Genomic DNA, 20,067 nt, shown 5'->3' on the forward strand with positions numbered 1-20,067 from the left:
GTATATTTTAAACAGAAATCACACAAGACTAAACCCCCTAGGCATGTAGTCACTGTTGTTGTAGTACGGAGTGGACTTCTTGTAACCAAGAATGGCAATTTGGAAGATCTAATTGCTGGGATTCCACTGGAAAGGACTATCATTTTATTGCCTTACTTTTTCTACACATTTCTATCTATGAATCCACACTTCTGTGAATGCAAAACGGGCTGGAAATTTCAACCGCGTTTCTCCTGGGCTCAGTCTCTTGCTCATTTCCTGGCATTCTTCTTTTCAAATTTAGCCCAGGTTTCACCAGGGTCAAGTCAATGAATTTCAACTCTTTAACTTGCCCTTTAAGCAAGAGCATGGAATCCCATTGATCTCCCATCCTCCTCAAATATAGACTGAGGTTAAAAAGAGTCACTGATGGTGCTTCAGGGGAAACTTCAGGGTCCTACAAGGACCTCCAATCTGTGAAAGGCACAGCCCAGGCCGCAACCATCTCCTGATCCCTTTTACCCTCCAAAGCCAAAGGGCCACTTGGTATTCACTGCAACACAACATGCAACTCCACACAGCTAACTTTAGATCGCATTACTCTTTTCTTTGCTCGGTTTTGGGACATGTATGCCTCTTTAAGCGAGCAGCCTATTGAAATGGATTATTATTGCCTGAAGTCACTTGAAGAGACACTCCTGTCTTTAGCCTGTCTGGCTCCAGCCAAATTCCTCAGAGACCTAGATTCATCAATGTGGTGCTGAAAACAGACAGACCCTAAACTACATAGTTTAAGGGCTTCCCTTCTTAAATTAAGGTTTAGCTGCTGGAGCACACTGCAAGATTCACAGTATGACAGCAGTTTAATGGACGTGAAAGATCGCTTCTGTGACAGACTGTCTAACACGACAACTGTTATTAGAGTCAGATTTCTTTTGACACACAGCCACATGTTTGCGTGCAAAGTGTTTGTGATGATTTGAGTCACGTTCTTAGCACAAAACCTGATCCTACCCCATACCCTTTATCCCTCCTCCCCACCCAAGGTCTCTGCAGCTTCACTTGAATATTCTTCAATCCATTTTTGCCGCTGAAGCAATTTAGCCTAAAAAAACCACAGAAGACTGAATCACTCCATTGTCCTCTGGCAGATAGAGAAATACGATGTGCTCATGAACTCACACGTGAAGTCAGCTAGATGCTTTTCTCCAATTAGCTTACAGAGAACCGCATTCTTCTGGCCAATTTTAGTTTTCCAAGTTTGTTTATGCATGTATCAGGGGAGCATGAAGTAGTATGAGAACCATCAGATTAACACCACATGTTAAAACTCAGAATTTGAAGTCAGGATTACCGTTCTTGGCACATTACATACAAATCTAAGGAGCCAGAAAGATGGATATTTGAAAGTCTTAAGTAAGAAAGAAACTCAGTATATATGTTTTAAATCTGTGCTTCTTACCTGGGTAGCCAGTTCTTTTTAGTTCTTTCCATTCCGTTGGAAAGAATGTACATTGCTTCAAACAATTAAACTAACAAATGTTTTTCGGTTATAGGATATTCTAGGATATCGATGCCTGGTATAACTTTCTTCGACAATGGAAATGTTCTAAGTCTGCACTGTCCAGTATGGCAGCCACTAATCACAGCTGGCTACTGAGCACTTAAAATACAGCTAAGTAAGACAGAAAAACTATGCTCTTAATTTTATTTCATTTTAATTAATTTAAAATGAAATAGCCACATGTAACTAGTGTCTGTCTACTGTAATGGACAGCACAGTTCTAGACTATATGTTCCAGATCATAATAATCTAGTTACTCTAAGTGGTAACTTGTAGGCCGGAGAACTGACAAAGTACTGTACTGCCTCACCTGAAAATTACATGTGATATGAATTTGTAACCTCAATTAACTTTATAATTCCAGGGGCTCTTCTGCCAAATGTTGGCTGGCTCTTGCTAGAAACCAGGAAGGGAGAGGTTAAAGGGAGACATACCTCCTGACAATCCTGCAGGAATTTCTGAAGATCCCTGTTGTCCTTCAATCTCATCAGAAGCTCACTGGCTGCCTCGCGATTCTTCCTATGTCTGTTATAATGATAACAAGAATAATTTTTTAAACAGGAAGTAGAGAATCTCGAAACACAGATTTCACAACTCAGTCTCTATCCTGGGTTTGTATATGTGCTGAAAACAGTTTGCTTACACTTTTCAATTATGTTAAGGAGACAAGATAAACAAGAGAGTTTAGCAGCTTCCAAATGAGTAAGCCATGGTACAAAAGAAAGCAAAACACCTGTACAGGCCACACGACAGGCTGAAGATGTAGTCAAATGAACCATATAAATTCAGTCCTTCCTGATCTGGTGCTGGGGGTGGCGGGGTGGGGAGTGGAGAGAGTGGGGGATCCAAGCTTGCACACAAGTCCCTATTTTAGGCACCATGGTAGAATTTGAAACATATCTTCAAGAAACTTGTTGAGTGACAGAACATGTACACGACTAAGAAAATATAGATAAATCAGGTAACTGACTTTAAATTAACATTTCCTAATAAGCAGATTCCCATCTTGAGAAAAACTCACCAAAAACAACAACAAACCGGGAATGAAAAATTTTTAGACCTGCGAGATTATCTACCTACCTAATCTCATTTTTCATTAATAAATAGGGTAGCCGAGGTTTAAAGAAGTTAAAGCACAACACTTTAAACGGTCCCCCTGCAACAGGAGAGCTATCGCACTCTGAGAATCACACAACATTGCCATAATACAGTTACCCTGACATCCCCTGACGTAACCTACGCCAGCCGGCCTAAGGGTATTAAGAGAGGTAAAGGAAGAGTGCCAGTGGGGAGGGCTCTGAGTTTTTCATTCTGATTCTCAAAACAATTTCTTGCTCACGGGCCAGGACAAGGCCTCTGGTCCGACCTCGCCCGTCTCCACGGCAAGGATGAGAAAGGACACAGACTTGGATTTTCCACAGCAATGAGAAAGAGCAGCGCCGTGAGCACCTGCTGTGGACTGACTCTTAAAGAACCCTCTTCAGGAGCAAGAAAGATCTTACAGCAACGCCAAGTGTCCTCAGTGAGCGCTGGAACAAGAAGTGACGGCACTGCAGCTGTTACCTGCCTGGGGAACCAGAGGAAAACGCCCTCTGCTCCTATAGGTACCAGTGACTACAGAACAACAGGAGTTAACATGAATGGAAACAAGACTGTCGGGTACATGCTAAATACAGATAATGACTCTAAATTTTTTTTTTTTAGTTGAAAGGGGTTCCATAACTTCTGGAAAAAGAATCTTAATATGCTTATACCATTAGGCAAAATGCAAAGATAGAAAAATGCTTATTACATAATGCTAAATGAAAGCATCTTATGTATAATTCAGTGATATAAAACTCTAAGGCAGAGATTAAAAAGAGAAACTAAAATGGCACGTGCTACAGATGAAATTAAAGGTAGGAGCCCTCCCCCAAATTTTACATTCTATTGCTTTTATAACAATAATAAAGGCCAATCTCCTTTACTTCGTTACTATCCTCAGAGACCAAAAATTAAAAAAAAAATTTTTTTTAAGATTGTTGGGAAAATTTGGGTTAAAGAATTAGTCATCTAAAAATGTTAGTGGGGAAGGAATTTCAAGAGAAGTTCTTCTCGTGCTGTATTCTCAAATTCCAGTCACTATTGGTAGGAACTTTTGACAATAAAGCAAATCTTCTGGAGGGAGGTAATGTGAGTTGCAGTTAGTGACAAAATGCAAGAGTCCTGTCATCAGTCAAAGGCCTTGAATAAAAGATCCTATTCCTTTCCACGGCATCCCATGTAAGCACTATGTTAACAAGGAAGACTTAACAGATACTGGCAGTTACAACAGGATGTGGAAATGACAGAAATAAAAACAACGTGGGCCACTGAGAAGAATCACTAAAGGAGAAATATAACCAGACAGAATCTTGAATGTGTTTCTTAGCTAATCGAGTCTCACGTGAGCCCAACAGACATCGGACTGGGTAATCTTTCTCTCGTAGTGGGGCCATGAAGAAGGGAAAAGCCAAATGGTGTCTTAGGGCCCCATGTCCAAATGACGAAGATCTGCGAGGAGGGCATAATGATGACCCCTTCGAGTGATGCATTCTGCGGAGTGAAAAACAGCTGTGCAGGCAGCAGAGACTGCTGCTGACTCAGAAAACCCTCGAGTAAAGTGAGTGTGGCTTAACTGTTTACTAGTGGCGACCGAAATCATTCATGGGAAGTGAAACTTGGGAGAGCCTTTCAAAGCTGGAACGTGGATTTAATTAAAAGGAAAGACCTGTAAAACTTGGCTGTAGTTTCCCACAGTCCTAAGAGTGCTCTTTGTTTGGGGCAAGGTTAAATCTCTTCTCTCACCTCCTACCCCTATCACAAGACTCAAAAGCTCCCTCATCACGAGGCAGGTGCTAGATTTAACTCTGGTTCTTATGAAAAGTAGAGAACTGCAGGTACCTGAGTGAAATGGACTGGTAATTTTTAAGCTTTGTTTCTCGTGTGAGATAAGGTCTGGCTTTATGAAGCTAGATACTGTTCCTTGCTCTCCCGGGATTTCCTGGTGGCTGGGATTTTCCTTTGAGCCAGGAAGCTCAGCCAGGGACAGGCTCGGACAGCAGGCTCCTTTCCACCCAATCACAAACACTTTAAAGGCCCCTTGCACTCCACCCACATCTGTTAAGAGTCAATGTCTTTGTTCTAGTACTTTTTCATTTCAACAACTGTGCCGTAATTGACAAGATTCCTGGAACATAAGCACATTGTAATGATTTTGTGTTCTATGAGAATAGCTTCACAAGAGCATCAGAACGTTTCTGAACCACAGGTTATTTCTGAAGCTTCAGATATTTACTTAGCTTGTGTCCTATAACACCTGGAACTCACAGATCTGTATAATTTATAACAGAAAAGTATTCTCTGAGGTCAGTTTCAGATCTTGAGGCCTCTAGAGACACTGAAGTGAAACCAGAATTCAGTTAACAGCAGCCAATGGGAAGAACCCCTCCTCTTCTATCTTTCACGTACTTATGGAGCGACAGTACAGGATCCACTTTCCTTTTCTTTTTCCTTTTTTAATTTTAAATCAGAAATCCAAAGGAGGCTCTGTAACCTCAGGAGCCCAGGCTTTCAGTCAAGGACAAAAGGAAGGTTAAGCCACAACAGAGGGCTGCTGAAATGTTCTCCCACGTCGAGGAGTCTCCGGTCTTGACGACATCACCTGTTTTCAGCAACCCCTCGCAGCTGTAGCGCCAGGGAACGTATAAACACACAGAGAAAGCACGTGTCCCCAACGACCAAGCCCACCTTCAGGACACCAGCTGTGTGCATCTAATACAGAAGAACATGGGGCATCACATTTACAAAACAATGAGAAATTCAGCATCAGGATTAGAAGGAAATTCTTTTTCTCTAGGTCAAGAATGCCTTGCCCAATTCTTGTTTCTCACACTCTTTTAAGAAGAATCTGGTAAAGGGAATTTTTTTTTCATTTTTTGTAGCTGTTTTAAAAGCAACAGATAAAACTATAATTAGCCTACGTTCTACCCTATTCCATAGTACCTATCACCTTTAGAACATACGGTTTAGGCCCTGAAGCAGGGCAAAAGAGAAACTAGAGAGACTAAAGCCAGGAGCTCAATCTTTATGTGGAAAGAGTAATTCCTTTTTTCTACCCTGTAACATAAAGAGTTAATCTGGGCCAGGGTCCTGGGGTCCCAGGAGAACTTCTTGGATATACAGTAGGCAAGGAAATGTTCTCAGCAAGAAGTTTATTCCTGTTCACTGCATTTGGGAGCCAGAGGAGAAGCCTTGAGGAAGAGCTTCTTTCTCGATGACATCAGTTTCACAGTAAGCCCTCAATCCAAACCAAGCTGGAACCAGAGAAGATCAGTTGGCACAGAGGCTAGTAACTGACCCATATGGGCCAGACCAGGATGAAAGTGGCTGGTTGAGAACTGGCCCATGCTGGTGTATCCAAACCTTGATCTGCCCTGACCTCCCACTTTAGTAATAACAAGGACAGGGTGAGAATTAGGGGTGAAGATCAAACAGAGTGCACTGGTCTTCGATCAGGGAGAAAAATCTTTTAGAAATGCAAATAAATAAATAAATAAAAATAAGACAAAAGCATCCAATCTTAGAGATGCCTTGGCAAAGGAGGAAAAGGGCCTTTTCCTTCATTGTAAAAAAGATATTACAGCATTAACCAGGCCAATTTTCTAAGAAAGGCCTGATAATGTTCCTTTGTGGCTCTGCCAGGTAATGGGGAACAAGCAAATCTCACCCTTCCTCCCCACTCCCTTCTGACAGGCTTCAGAGGAGCCCTGTGTGGAAGAGGATGAAAGTGGCCTTGGCTGGGGAAAGATTTTGCCTTTCAGGGTCCCATCGGGTGACATGTTTCTGTCAACATTGAAAGGGCATTTACTCAGCATTACTGCTCTCGAGTCCATGGTTAACGATAAGTGTGGCCTCTCAGGCTGCGTCTTCTTCTGTGGACACTGTGCACGTCTTACAATGAGAACTATGATGTCAGGCAGCCATCTGCTGCTCATTGATTTTCTCCAGTAAGCAAATTAAATTTTGCTAGGTGCCCATATACCACCCAGAGTCCCAAGGACTTTTGGCCAGTGATTCAGATGATTGAGAGTCCCAAAGTGCAAGACTTCCTTAGGAACCTCCAAACACTGTACCTGTCATCAATCGAGTCAACCTTCTCCTGGATGCGATCGGAGTTGATGTTCCCGTCGCTCACCAGCCTCCGTCCAGTCTCCACGACAGCATTGATCTTCTCCTCGTTGGCGTCCATGGTGGTCATGAAGTCTTCCTGTTTTTTAATAGCTGCTTCAGCTCCTTCCAAGGTGGTGGGCATTTCAGTATGGGCCAAAACATATTCCTTAGTTAAAGAGAGAGAGAGAGAAAAAAAAAACGCAGCGGAATGAGACATAATGAAACGGGACTGATTTTCAGCATAACAAAAGCGTTCTTTCCTGTGTACTACATACGTTTACATGCAATATACTCATCATACTCACTTCATCACTCATTACACTTAGAAGAAACAATCTACTGAATCTGACAAAGAGTTGAGAGGGCTAAAAAACCCAGTGGGACACCATGTAAGTGTCTACATTTCCCTAAGTGGTTAAATGCTCTAATTTTTTTTCCCAGAGTGAGGAAAGTAAGCAAAGCTTTGTGCATCGGCCACAAGGGTCCACTCACATGTCCATGAAGGCAAAAGCAACATACCCTTCAAACTCTCTCTTTTAAGAGAAATTAACAGCCCTGATGTTGCCGACCAGCCTCAGCTGTCTTCTTTTTTCTAATCGCTGCCTGTGTCATTGGGTCAAGTCTCTGACTCCTCTAGAACAAGACAGCCATTCAGTCCAAAAAAAAAGTCCTCACTGTACCTTTAAAATTGGAGTAATAGCTCACAGTTTGTGGCCAATTTAATGAGATACTACAAGAACATACTATGAACATAGAGGGTCCTGGGCAGTAGCTGAAACAGAACCACGCTTTGCAAGACAGGACAGCTCCCATGTAAACCTGTCATTCCTATCCTCTGCATCGTGATGGGTTTCAAAGCCTTGGGAGCCAGGAAAGAACAAAACTCTCTAAACCATCCTACTTCCATTCAGGTGTGTAGGTTAAATCAGCAGCCCCAGCCAACACATTTCAAAAGGCAACCAGGACCTGCTCCCAGAGGAAGGAAGCAAAGGCAACAACGAAGGTTACCTGGTTATTAAGAAAGGCCTCGGCTTGCTTGGTGTCCCGGAGGAACTGTTGGTACGCGTGTGACTGGGAGAGGAGATTTTGCCTGTTCTCCCACATTTTGTGGAGCTCGTTCCATCCAGTGTCCAAGGCCTGCAGCCGCTGCCGCAGAAACATGTACTGGGCGTCGGTCTGTCCCTGGGTGACCATCTCGCCCATGTCCCTCATCTTCTGGTAATCCTCCTCGTAGTTGTCAATCTCGTTTTTGATGTTCTCGTGCTGTGTGAGAAGCTTCTCTGCCTCAGTCAGCGTGTTGGGCATGTCTTCTGACGCGATAGCCGTCTGGGTCCTGGAGAGCCAGGACTGGAAGTCGTCCAAGTCCCGCAGGAACTGCTGCAGCTTGCTGGCCTCGCCCAGGGAGGCCTCGCGGTTTTTCAGGGTGGTCTTCATCTCCTCCCACACGTCGCTGATCTCGGCCAGCCGAGACAGGATGGCCTGAGCCTGGTCCGGGTGTTCCGACTCCAGCTTCTCTGCCTCTTTCTGGAGGTCGCTCAGCTTCGCCTCGATGGCCACCAGGTCCCGCTCCATGCCGGTCAGCTTGCGCTGCAGGGCCATGACGCCAGCCAGGTCGTTGCCCAGGTCCTGGGTGGATTCGATAACCTTGGTCTTTTCCCGGATCCAGGATTTGGTTTCATTGCACTCGAGGTGGTAGTTCTGTATGCTCAGGGCAGAGAGAAGAGCGTCCTTTTTCCTGTCCACCAGTTCTCTGAACTGACTCCACCTGGCGGGGAAGGGGCGGCCGAGAGGGCAGTGTGAAAATGAGGTTGACAGCTCATGGCTGGATAATGAAATTAATAGTGATTGTCGAAGCTGCAATTTTTTTTCACTCCAGTTTTGCTCTGACTACATGTTTTTTGAAAAATCATCTCACTCAGTAAACGGACATCAAATATTACTGAAACAGCTCAGGGATGCAATGTAATCTGGAAAAAGCCTGACATGAAGAGGGATGTGCTAAAGAGCTCCAATATGAACTGTGACAACACATCTGTCCCCAAGAGTCAATTCATTCATGTCTGCTCATTCATGTACATGAAGAGTCAATTCATTCATGTACACACATCTTACTCTCTGAGCTGCATCTAATGAATATTTTCCAATCCCAATACCTAACAGTAAACCTCAGAACTGGGGCCACCTTGTCGCCATAACCTATTCAAATGTGGTTTACTCAAAAGAAAGATTAGACAAGGACAAAGGTCTACCTTGATTATCAGGACTTTCAATTGGCCAATTACATCTCAAATATGTCTAAATTCTAATCCAGAAATAATCTTCAAAGGGACAGCACAGGAGCCACACTAATGTGTGATATCTCACAAAGGCCCTAACTACTGATGAGGGGAGGAGTAGGTGCTGGGCTGCCCTAAATGACATCGCCTCAAAACAGTTGTTGCAAAATTTGGGTATGCTGAAAGGCAGATGCCAATGCCATGACATCAGTGCCACAATGCCAGTGACCCCATGCACAAAATTCCTGACAGCAAGGCTCAGCAGGTGACCTCACCCTCCCTGGCCCTGCCCACGGGAGCACACAGTGCTGGCCTCACTCACGCTCACCTCGTGTTGAGTTTGTCCTGCTGGGCTTTGATTTCTTTCTCACTCGGGTGGCCGCTGTGCATCAGCTGTCGTGCAATCTGGTTCACCACTGCGACCCGGGAAGCCTGGTTGTTCATTTCTGGTTCTAAGCTCTCAAACCTGAAAAAGCAATTCAGCAGGGTAGTCCGTCTTGGTCACTGGTGGTAATGAGGGGCTCGCTGGTGCCCCTGACACCCAGCAGCCATCCCCGACTCACCTGTGCTGGATGACCTCCAAGTCCTCCAGCTTCTCTGGGATCTGCATGTTGTTGAGCCACTGCTCCTTCTCGTCGATCCAGAGCTCACAGGCATCAGCCTCACTGAACATCTTGTACAGGGCCAGGGTGTCCTGCAGCGCCTGCTTCCTCAGCCGTGTCAGCTCTGCCACCTCCTTATACCGCTCCTCGATGCCTGACAGCCTGCCCCTGACATCTGGAGACTCCGCGTGCTCCTGCGGGAGGGCGCTGGCCTGCTCGTGCAACGTGTCGATGGTGGGCCTGTAGTTGGCGATCTCCTCTGCCACATCCTTGTGTTTCTTGACCAGAGACTGGGTGGAGTACTCGTCGTGGCCCACGTCGTTGCTGGACACAATCTTGAGGATGTCCAGCATCCAAGCGTCGATGTCATCGGCATCCGCCTGGAACTGGTGCAGCAGCGAGGCCTCCTCCAGACGCTTCTTCCGAATGGCTGAGAGCTGCTCCAGGTTGGCCCACTGCTCCCGGATGTAAATGATCCTCTCTCGGATCTTCTCTGACCCGAAATGCTCCTCTGCAATCATGTCTTCACCTTCTTTGATGGCCTGCTCAAAGTGGCCGCTGCGGCCACTCATCTCATCCTCAAACGCCCGGTGCTTGCTGAGCAGGCGCATGACGCTGGTCAGGTCTTTCCCATAGTCATCTGAAGACAGGATCTTCTCCTTCTCCCGTATCCAGCCTTCCTCTTCTGCCATCTCCCAGAAGAACTTCCAGAGGCGACGGGATTCTTCCAGGCGGGCCCGGCGCTCAGCTGCCAGTTGGCAAAGCTCTTGATAACAGAACTCCATGTGGGCCACGCGGTCTCGGATCACCTGGGGGTCACAGGGCTTGTAACCTGTTTAACGGCAAATAAGGAATGTGGGTGTGTGACAGAGTTTAGCAAAGGTTCCTGATCATTTGCAGGCAGTAAGCTATACCCCATGCTCTTACAACTAGGTTACCAGTTCAATTCTAAGTGCAGGGCCATCTTATGAGGCAACAGAGCACACTGTAGGAACTTGACTGTAAAAGGAGAAAAGGGGCAATGATAAGTGTTCTTTTTTTGCTCTAAGTATTATTCTGGATCACTTATAAACCAAAAAAGCATATAAATTTTAAGAAAAAAGGCAGCTACATTTGTTTCTAAAATGTAAGAAATAAAACCCAATCCTTTCAAACATCCTTGAAACAAAGATAAGTGCAACCAGGTGTGAAAGCCAAGAGATGCCTGAGCAGACACACTGGGTTGTTGGCATGCATCGGGTATGGTCCGGCAAAGTCTTACTGCCAAACACTGAACCACTCAAAAACAAGCAGCACTTGAGTATTTAAGGAAAACACATGTCCATTTCAGAAAAGCAAGACGGAGTTAAAGTGTCTGGTAGGGCACCCCACTGTATCTCATGTACCCACAGCATGGCAAGACACAAACCTGCTGGGAACCTACAATAATAGCTCAGTAACTTCAAAAGCCCCATTGCCACACATAACTTAGCTATTTCTGTAAAGATGAATCTCTGGTAACTAGGAGGCAATGTCTGGAATGGTCCATGCCTACCTTCCCCATCCGTAGCAAACTTCTGGGCGGAGGCATTGACACCTCTCACCCGCTCTGCCTGGATGCCGATGTCCGCTTCCACCAGGGCGTGCTTCTGTAACAGGTCTTCCACGCCGAGCAAGTGCTTGCCATAGTCTTGAGACAATAACAGCACCTGTGCACAAGAAAGGCATCTATGAATACAGCCTTGACCTCAGCATCTTATAATCTTTGGAAAAGCTGAGCGTCAGCAACCAAGCTGCACCCTCCCTCTGGCCAGCCATCCTTCCCCTATCTTTAGGGGAAGATGACAAGCAAACCAGAGCAAAGCAAACCAAACCTAAAGGCCTGCATCAGGAGAGACGCAATGAACTAACGATCATCTACCTTGGAATAATACACTAAAAAGTACAGAACAGAAAAAACAAGGGCAAGGAACCAGTATGAAATGTCAACTGGGGCTCCAAGAAGAAACTCTGCAACAACTACTCAAGAAGATAACGATGATAGAGCTGTTTCACTTCAAAGTTCAGAGGAATCTCTCAGAAGCTGCTGACCCCTTAAGTGGATATTTTCCTCAGTTAAGAGCTTATTGGTATGCCTCTGCAATACCTATACAATCCATGGGAGAAGAAATCTAGTTGAAAAGCTTACCAGTGACACCTTTAACCAAATAAGGAGAATGGGCCTGAGCAGCTTCTTTGTTTTAAGTCTGAACCCACTAACATTTTCTTTTGTTTCTTTCATTAGCCCAATCTGGGGGCCTCATCAAACATCTTTTCCAGAAATTTCTACATCCCGCTTAATGCTGAGGAAGTCTCTGGCCCAATCTGAATTATAATGTACATCGTGATTTATAAAATGAAAGGCACTTCTTGGCTAGATTTTATTAACATTTCTATTTAACGAGTCAAGACAGATGACACTTTATAACATCATAAATCTGGGACAGTTAAGAGGAAAAACTGATGGTATCAGGTGACCCTGCCCTCTGCCAGGAACAGTTCAAGAGGTAAGCAAAAGACGAGGGCTTACATCCCAGAAGGAAATCCCTGGCATCAGGTCAGGCTTGGGAACACAGTGTGCTGACGTAACGGAGGCTTCATGATATGACCTGAAACTGCCCTGTTCTGTCTCAGCTACGAAGCGAAACACCTTCCAGCTGGGAAACTGCTTGACATGGATGAGCTTCCCATGGCCTGCGTGAGAGGATGTGAACAGGCACAGGGCTCTAGCAGAATGGCAGGCCTCTTCTTGGGTGGAGAGAAAGCTTGGAACTCTGCTTGGGACTGTCAATAACGGAAGGGGAAGCACAAACCGGCACCGACATCCACTTCCGACCAGCTTCGTCCTATGATCCGTGCACTTTATCGTGTCCAGCCCCGTCATAACTGGGTGAGGCAGGCAGTATGATTTCCACTCAACGATGAAGAAAGGAGGCTCAAAAACGGCAGGCAGATCTGGCACTCACAATTTGAACTCTGGAACTCTGGCTGACTGGTTCCCAAGGTGCACTCTGTCCATATTGCCTACCACTCTCCCACCTGCCTGGGCCACCTGTCTGGGCCACCTCCCCAGACTAGAGCCACTCACGCATAGATCAAAGCGATGAACAGGTAGTTCGACTCTAAGGAATTAACAACACGGAAAACCCCAATCTGATCGATACCCTGCCATGTAATATATCTGCATCAGATCTAAATCACAGTAGCAGACCTCAAGCTATAGAACTGATCTTCACTGCAACTTTTTCAGACTTCGCACATCTCACTTTACTCGTGAGCTAACAATCCTCCTGCGGGTACCGTGGCCCTCCTCTAGCTTTGCAGAGCGGGCAGTAAGACAAGGGGCACAATGTTTGTTGGGGGATTAGTGGGTGGGAAAACAGAGGCCTCACTGGATCAGATATGGCCTTTCAGTCAAGTTTTACCTTCATTTCATCCATCCAGTCCATAATGTAGAGCATTTCCTGGAATATCTTCTGCAGCCCTAGGTTCATCTCGAGACGCTGTCTCCGGGCCCTGAGCAGTTCCAGCAGGTATTCCCAGAGACGGATGACATTATCTTTCCTTGCTGTGATGCGCTTGATGTCATGGTAATTCTCCGCCTCGAGTTCCCTGGCCACGGCCACCACGGCCTGCACGCGCTCCTCGTACGCTGCAATGTCTGTCTCGATAGCCTCGTGCTTTTTCGTGGCAGCCTCTACTGCAGGAAGGTCAAAACCAAAGTTGTCCTACAGAGAAAAAGGATGAAGAGAAACAAAAAAAATGCATCCAGTTGGATCAAAGAAACAGAACAGAGGTGGACTTCTCAGCACACCTTCACCCCGTGGGAAACCAACCCCCACTGTCTTCCTTAGGACCCTTAAAACTCTATGCATAAGCCCAGACACCCCCACCCCCGCAAAGCTAATCAGTAACTTCTCACTTTACAGCAGGGTCCGACTCGTATCTAGCACCTGACTTATGAGACTGAAGCAGATGACAGTTTATGTTAATCCAAGTATAAAAGAAAGTCATTTTTCTTTATTTCATGGCCAGTCTAACTGCCTTGAAGAATTAGTTGGTCAAAGATTGAGGATAAGAGGGAATTTTTAAAAATTAAATAAATGTGAATGGTTCACACACACTCACTGGCCCTAAACAAAACTCTGCTCTCTGGCTCTAAACAAAACTCTGCTTGAGCTACTTCCAAATCTATGAAAAGTTAGATAAACAGAAGAGAAAGTATATTAGAAATTATAAACATCCTCTTCATGGGAAGTGGGCATGATGACTTGACAGTTACTTCAGAATACGGGATGTTGGTAAATAGCTATCCTGCGGCCCTTGGGTATGCCTACATTTCTAGATTACCCAGGGAGTAGTTTCTTGAATAATGTCTAGAGCACAACCTGAGACACCAGACGCTGGTTTTCACTCAGCCAAGTCTCTCTCATAGCTGCCTTGCGGTCGAATCTGCGGGCGAGCTGTTCCAGTTTCTCCTGTCTTATGAGCTCGTTCCTCAGAGCCAGTTCTCTCTCGTGTTCTGCTTTTTCCAGTCTTTCCCAGGCCTACAGAAGTGAAAAAGAACAGTTTCCTGCAATGTTCAAGGAACTTTCCTTGGCTACAGTCAACAGCTAGTATTTCTCAAAAAGACCTTAAAAGGGAACTTACAAAGGAAGTCTCATTCCCACCTTCACTAACTCTTACGCCTTGAGGAAAAAATAAGTTTTCTCTCAATTTAGCCTCATGGGAATGATCTCCCCTATCTAAATCAAAGGTCCTGTCTTGTACTTGGAAAACAAAACAGTGTAGATAAGGAGCAATATAACTAAATTATAAATTTCTAATTTGAGAGGAAACAAAGTAATTTTCTTCAATAGCTCTGATCATATAAAAAAGATAAATGATTTTTCTCAGGAAGAAATATTATTAATCTTTCATTCACCCCACCCTGAGCCACTTGTTTTTAATTCACATATTTTTCCCCCAAAATCCTTACTGAGTATTTTTTTCTAAAATCCTTACTATTTTTTCCCCCAAATCCTTACTGATTGTCCACATTAAATTCATGTCTACAAAATACATCTTACTCCATCCACATAAAAAAAAAAACTCCTCTTAAAAGAATCTTAATGGGTACAACTGACTACAGTTTTAGATTTTTTTCAAACTTCTACTTGGAAATAATGCCCACTGTGAAATTCTATAATTGCTGACATAACACACAATAATGGAAATTGTCTGACAGCTTCACTGTGAGAAGGAGACAAAATTCCAAGCCCCAACTTCTAGAGATTATGAACACAGGAAATAAGGTTTCGTGTTTTCCCTTCTGCAATTTAAAGATGTTTGAGTCAATTGCCTCAGACAGATGAGAGTAACAAGATAAATAGGCAGAATCCTGGCTGTTTGATAAAATCTAACATTCCCCTCAAACCTTCAACAGACCAGTCGACCACAAGTATTCACTTGACTCTCTGCAATACCTGGGCAACAGCTGCCTCTTATCAATTCAGCGGGAATGGACCCTTTGTGTCTCCTGCCCTCCCAGCAGTCAAGACCCATGACAGAACCTGAGGCCTACAGGAGGCCGGGCCGAAGCAAGACCAGACAGATCGGTTTTACCTTGTTGATATCAGAGATGAGCTTCCCTTCCCGGGGCATGTAGACCTTCTGATTGTTAGCCCTCATCTTGCTCTGAATAGTGAAAAGCAGCACTTCCAAGTTCCCCTTCTCAGTAAATCTAAGAAGCACAGAAAAAAACAGCCATAAACATTATTTATTGTATTTTATTTCTTCAAGGGGAAATATTAATTTGCTTCTGGCAGGGGAAAAAAACACATTTTGCAGCCACACAATTTTAAAAGCCATTTATCTCTGGTCTGATTTATGTGAAACGCATGTTAGAGAAACCACAGTGGGTTAGCTTTTGAGTATTACAGACCTCAAAATGTGCCCAACTGTGGAATTTTTTTGTGGTTGTTTGTTTGTTGTTACTGAGATTTATACTTGGGGGCACACAATACCACTCTTATTAGCCACCCCATTCAAGGTTTAGACCATAAGTCCTGGGCGATGAACTTACTTCATTCAGAGAGCAAAGCTGAATGCATTCAGTAAAATTATTTCAAATGACTACCTAATTTAACTTTCAGTGGATTTCAGAGACCTCAGCAAGGAATTCACAACTGAGTCGAGTTCCAGAAAAAGGAACAATTTTTGAACTATAATGAGATACGGTCCACGATCCTTATTCCACAATTATGAACTTTATAAAGGTGTGAAAAATCAAACTTTTGGGGGCAGCAAAACCTGATCTGAACTGATATAAACTATTTATTATCTGTTTCTCCCTAACACTGAATATTTATTTACACATTTTGCTATAGTATATCAAGTGGGCCTGTTATGGGTTACTGCCTCAGACCCACGTGAACTCATAAAACACAACATACACACAATTGCTACTTCTCTAAAATCCAAAAACTACAGAATTGTGAAACACGTTAGGCACTAGAGTTTTGGATAAGAGATCTGGGCCAGCACCATTTCTTAGGTGTCTCATATATCAGTAGCACGATCTACTGGAAAAGACTCACAGAGGGAGTGATTTGTTAACAAATCTCAGCAATGCACAGGGTCAGATGAAAAGGAGTTAAGACAGGCCCCACTGGTGGGAGGCATTCATTAAGAAATGAGATCACACACATAGTCAGAAAATAGGGGCCTGTGACTGCAAGGCTCTCCCTTCCCATATTAATGATAATGCATTCCAATTTGCATCTTACTTGGGTGGTTTCTCCACAGTGCGGTATGTGTTGAATGCCTGAAGCTGCTGTTGAACCCCAACCAGTGAATTGGCAAATTTGCGATTGTTCAAAATAATGATGGTTTGTTCAATCCACTCCAGAAGGTCGGAAGCGAGTGATTCATACTTTTCAATCATTTTTTCTGTTTCAATAGCATTGTCAAGCACCTGTAAACAGGAGTTAGAAAAATGGAAAAGTAAGATCCTTATCACAATGTGCAAAGAGAATGTGACTGCAACCCAAACTGAGCACATGCACACTTAATGACGCTTCTAGGACTACTTTGGAACCAAGCTTTTAACTAATCCCGAGGAACCATTTGCTAATAAGGCACTCCAACTGTGGCTATTATTTGTGAGCAATGACAGGTTAACTCAACTGTAATGGGTTCTGTAACCTCCCAACCCCCAGGCAAAGGTTTAAGAGTCTGAATGACTCCTGTTGCCTCAGCTCCAAAAATTCCTAGAGAAACAAAAAGGGCTCTCTATTTTCCTTGGTCCTGTCCCAAGAATGCTCATGGATTTTCTATTCCTACTGCACTGAGAAGACAATGCCATCTGGTTTGAGGTGTTCTGAAGTATACAGCAGGTGAACATCAGCCAAATGAGAAATAAAAAGCATACTACTGAGGCTTTTTCAAACTGTGGGAAGTCATATTTCAAGCCCATGACATTAGCCGGCTCAAGCAGATTTTCAATATCCAATTTTCTGGTAAGGTTGAAGGGAGGGGTGTTTCTGGGTCTGAGATCCCCATCAAATCCCTTCCTAAATAATTCAGCCACCACTCCTACCTCCCTTTACTCTTTGGGATAAAGAGGCTTCTGTCTACTTCCCTTTTGGAGCATCCCCCCCAGATTGCTATTGGCTAAATTTATGAGTGCATGGGAGAACAAGGGGCTCAGTAGCAGTACTTTCAGATTTGAACCTTCATTATGTCTCACATCTTATAAAATCAGTGTGAGCTCACCTTTCCAATTCGTTTTCCTTCAACAGCCAACGCCTTCATCTTAGAAAAGTAGTGGTAATATGTTACCACATAAGTGATAATGGACTTCTCATCAGGGTGGTCCACACTGATATCTGTAACCCAGAGAACATTTCCTTCAGTACTCTGCTCCCTGTGCTGCCACTCAGGCAGCAAGAACACCACGGAACAACTAACTGTTTAACACTGAAGAGGTCTGCGTCTTGATTCTACTTGAGAGTTATGCCCAACAGCTCATCATTTGAAAGGCTCATCAGGATGAAACTATCTTACTCTTTTATTATACAAATATTCATAAACGTCTTCTACTTTTGCGATTAAGAAATACAGTCTTAAGAGACATGACTCTTTCTCCAGAGGATCCCATGCCACCAAGAAGACAAAATATATGCAGAACCACTACAGAGAAATGAACACAGGAATTCAGTCAGAACTCTTAGAAATGTGGCTACTACCCAGACAACCATGTTAACCCCTCTGCTCACACCCACCCCCCCCTCCCCCAAACTGGGTCTGTGCTCCTCGAGTCCTCATTTCTGCTGATGGCAGCAGAATTTCTCCCACTCAATCTGTGGACAGACATCTTTATCTCCTTGTTGCCCATATCCAGTTAGTCACTGAGTCAGAGTCTGGATGATTCCATTTATGAAATCCTTATTGTCAGTCATAGTTCAGACTCTTATGGTTACATAACCAGACCTGAAGCAATGTTTTCCTTACTGTGTTTCGTTACTACTCAGTTCACTTTATACATTGCACCTATTTGATCTTCCAGAAGCACAGCTGTGAATATACTTTTTCCTAGCTCAAAATTACTTGAAAGTGCCCTGCAGTGTGAAAAATAAAGTATAAGCTCCTTAGTCCTCTAGAATTTACCATAACCTTCCTTCCTTCCATTCATACATTGAATATTTGTTCAGGCTTCCTCAAATTTCCAGGCACTATTCTAGACATTTTTCATTCTATAGCCTACTAATTCTTCTCAGGCACTATATATCTAAACCAAACTGGCTATTCACCATACACAGCCCCACATTCCCAGCAGTCCTTTTCCTTTACTCACAACTTCCCTTTGCCTGAAATGGCCTTCCCCACCCCATCATCTTCTTCCTTCAAGGTCCAGCTGAAAAGTTACCACTCTAACACTGCTGTTTCTAATCCCTATAGTTGGAATTATTGTCTCTACCCTCTGTTCCCTTAGGGACTTTGTTTATATGGACATAGTCTACTCTCTGCCAGGTACTATAATTATTTATGCACATTTTATATGTCTTGCAAGACTAAGTCCCTGAGGATAAGAACGCTGTCTTGGTAAGCCCAGTGATACTCTACCTCCCCAATTTCCAGTGAGCTGTCTTGCACGAAGCGGGTAGTCAATAAATATTGAGGGAGGGAGCACATCAGTGAAGAAGTCTTCAAGGTTTAGCATTACTGAGTGAAGTACTCAACTCGAGATAGACCAAGAAGAGGACATACAGGATGACTCTTAACTGATCAGGCTCTTTTTCGATATGCATTCACACATGCACCTTCACTTCTATCCTGGCAGCCCTGTGTGAGGCAAGATTGTTTCTCTTATTCTAAGGATGGGAACACTGGAACACAGGACTGGAAAGCCCCTGTCCACTGTCGCCGAGGCAGTCAGTGGCAGTGAGGGCCAGAACCACAGCTACTGCTCCCATCTCGAGCCCCTGTGGCCAACTCCTACATCTGCTCAGCCTCATCAAAGTGCGCCCCAAGGAGAGAGAACTGAAGACAAGATAGGAAAAAAAAAGTATGCAATTCCATAAATGCAAAATCTCAACATAACCAAGAAGGAATAGGCAGACAAAATCTTTTCCTTAAACTTGCCTACAACCACATGTTAACTAATGGCTCTGTGGAATACTGGACAATAATAGCAAAGGTAGCTAATACTCTAGATCCAACCAACAGGGTAAGTGACATCGACGACTGCCTTTTTTAGCTCCTCATCTTGTGATCTGAGGAACATCAATCCCCTTTTCATACTGGGTAGTGATTAGAAAGATTAACTAATGAGCAAGTTAAAAAAAATTTTGTCAGTGATTAAAAAAAGAAAAGGTTCTTTATCAAAGCACAAAGAGCTAGGGCTAAGTAAGAATGCCTTCCCATAGTAAGACAGGGGTTAAATAGGAAGATTTATCACAGCCCAAAGAATCTTTGTTTTCTGTTTATAGTGAGAAATCATTTAATGGATTAGCACAAAGATAATTTTACCCCAGCTTCCTGTAGTGAACGTATCAGTGAACTTGATGCATTGGAAAACAGCAAGAAGCCTGCTTGGCAGCTTCATAACCTCAATCTGCCCTTGGGGAGTTAAACTTCCTGTTCTATATTTATAAGAACTTTAAACTTTCACTCACATACCATTTTCTCTCTAATATTTGCTTAGAGCTGAGAAGATCTAAAAAGATCCAGCACCATAAAAAAAAAAAAATCCTTATACTTTAATGTTTCTCAAAACTAGAAAAAGTGCTTACGATATCGCATGCTAAAAAGAAGCCTAGAATTAGGATTTTTGCTAAGCAAGGGAGCTAAAGCTAAAGGGCTGCCCCCTCGCAGGTAAACTCCACCGTCCTCGTCAGTCAGTCCTTGGGGCTCTGCTGCACGAACCCATAGAGAGATCAATGCCATGCAAAGATTC

The 20,067-nt window shown here is 43.9% G+C and overlaps 1 protein-coding gene across 4 annotated transcripts in view; it reads right to left on the minus strand.

The window, feature by feature from the left end:
• Positions 1-20,067, minus strand: part of SPTBN1 (spectrin beta, non-erythrocytic 1) — a 180,097-nt gene that overhangs the window by 30,073 nt on the left and 129,957 nt on the right. For all 4 annotated transcript variants that reach the window (XM_039887149.1, XM_039887150.1, XM_039887151.1 and 1 more), the window contains 11 exons: positions 17,385-17,497; positions 16,397-16,584; positions 15,234-15,351; positions 14,018-14,176; positions 13,055-13,357; positions 11,146-11,299; positions 9,573-10,443; positions 9,338-9,475; positions 7,742-8,498; positions 6,697-6,899; positions 1,978-2,068 (listed from right to left, as the gene is read on the minus strand). In XM_039887149.1, coding sequence (XP_039743083.1) covers positions 1,978-2,068; positions 6,697-6,899; positions 7,742-8,498; positions 9,338-9,475; positions 9,573-10,443; positions 11,146-11,299; positions 13,055-13,357; positions 14,018-14,176; positions 15,234-15,351; positions 16,397-16,584; positions 17,385-17,497 — 3,095 coding nt within the window. The remainder of the gene's footprint in view (positions 1-1,977; positions 2,069-6,696; positions 6,900-7,741; positions 8,499-9,337; positions 9,476-9,572; positions 10,444-11,145; positions 11,300-13,054; positions 13,358-14,017; positions 14,177-15,233; positions 15,352-16,396; positions 16,585-17,384; positions 17,498-20,067) is intronic.

This window comes from Pteropus medius, unplaced genomic scaffold (assembly GCF_902729225.1).
Source record: "Pteropus medius unplaced genomic scaffold, Ma_sr-lr_union100, whole genome shotgun sequence".
Lineage (NCBI taxonomy): Eukaryota > Metazoa > Chordata > Mammalia > Chiroptera > Pteropodidae > Pteropus > Pteropus medius.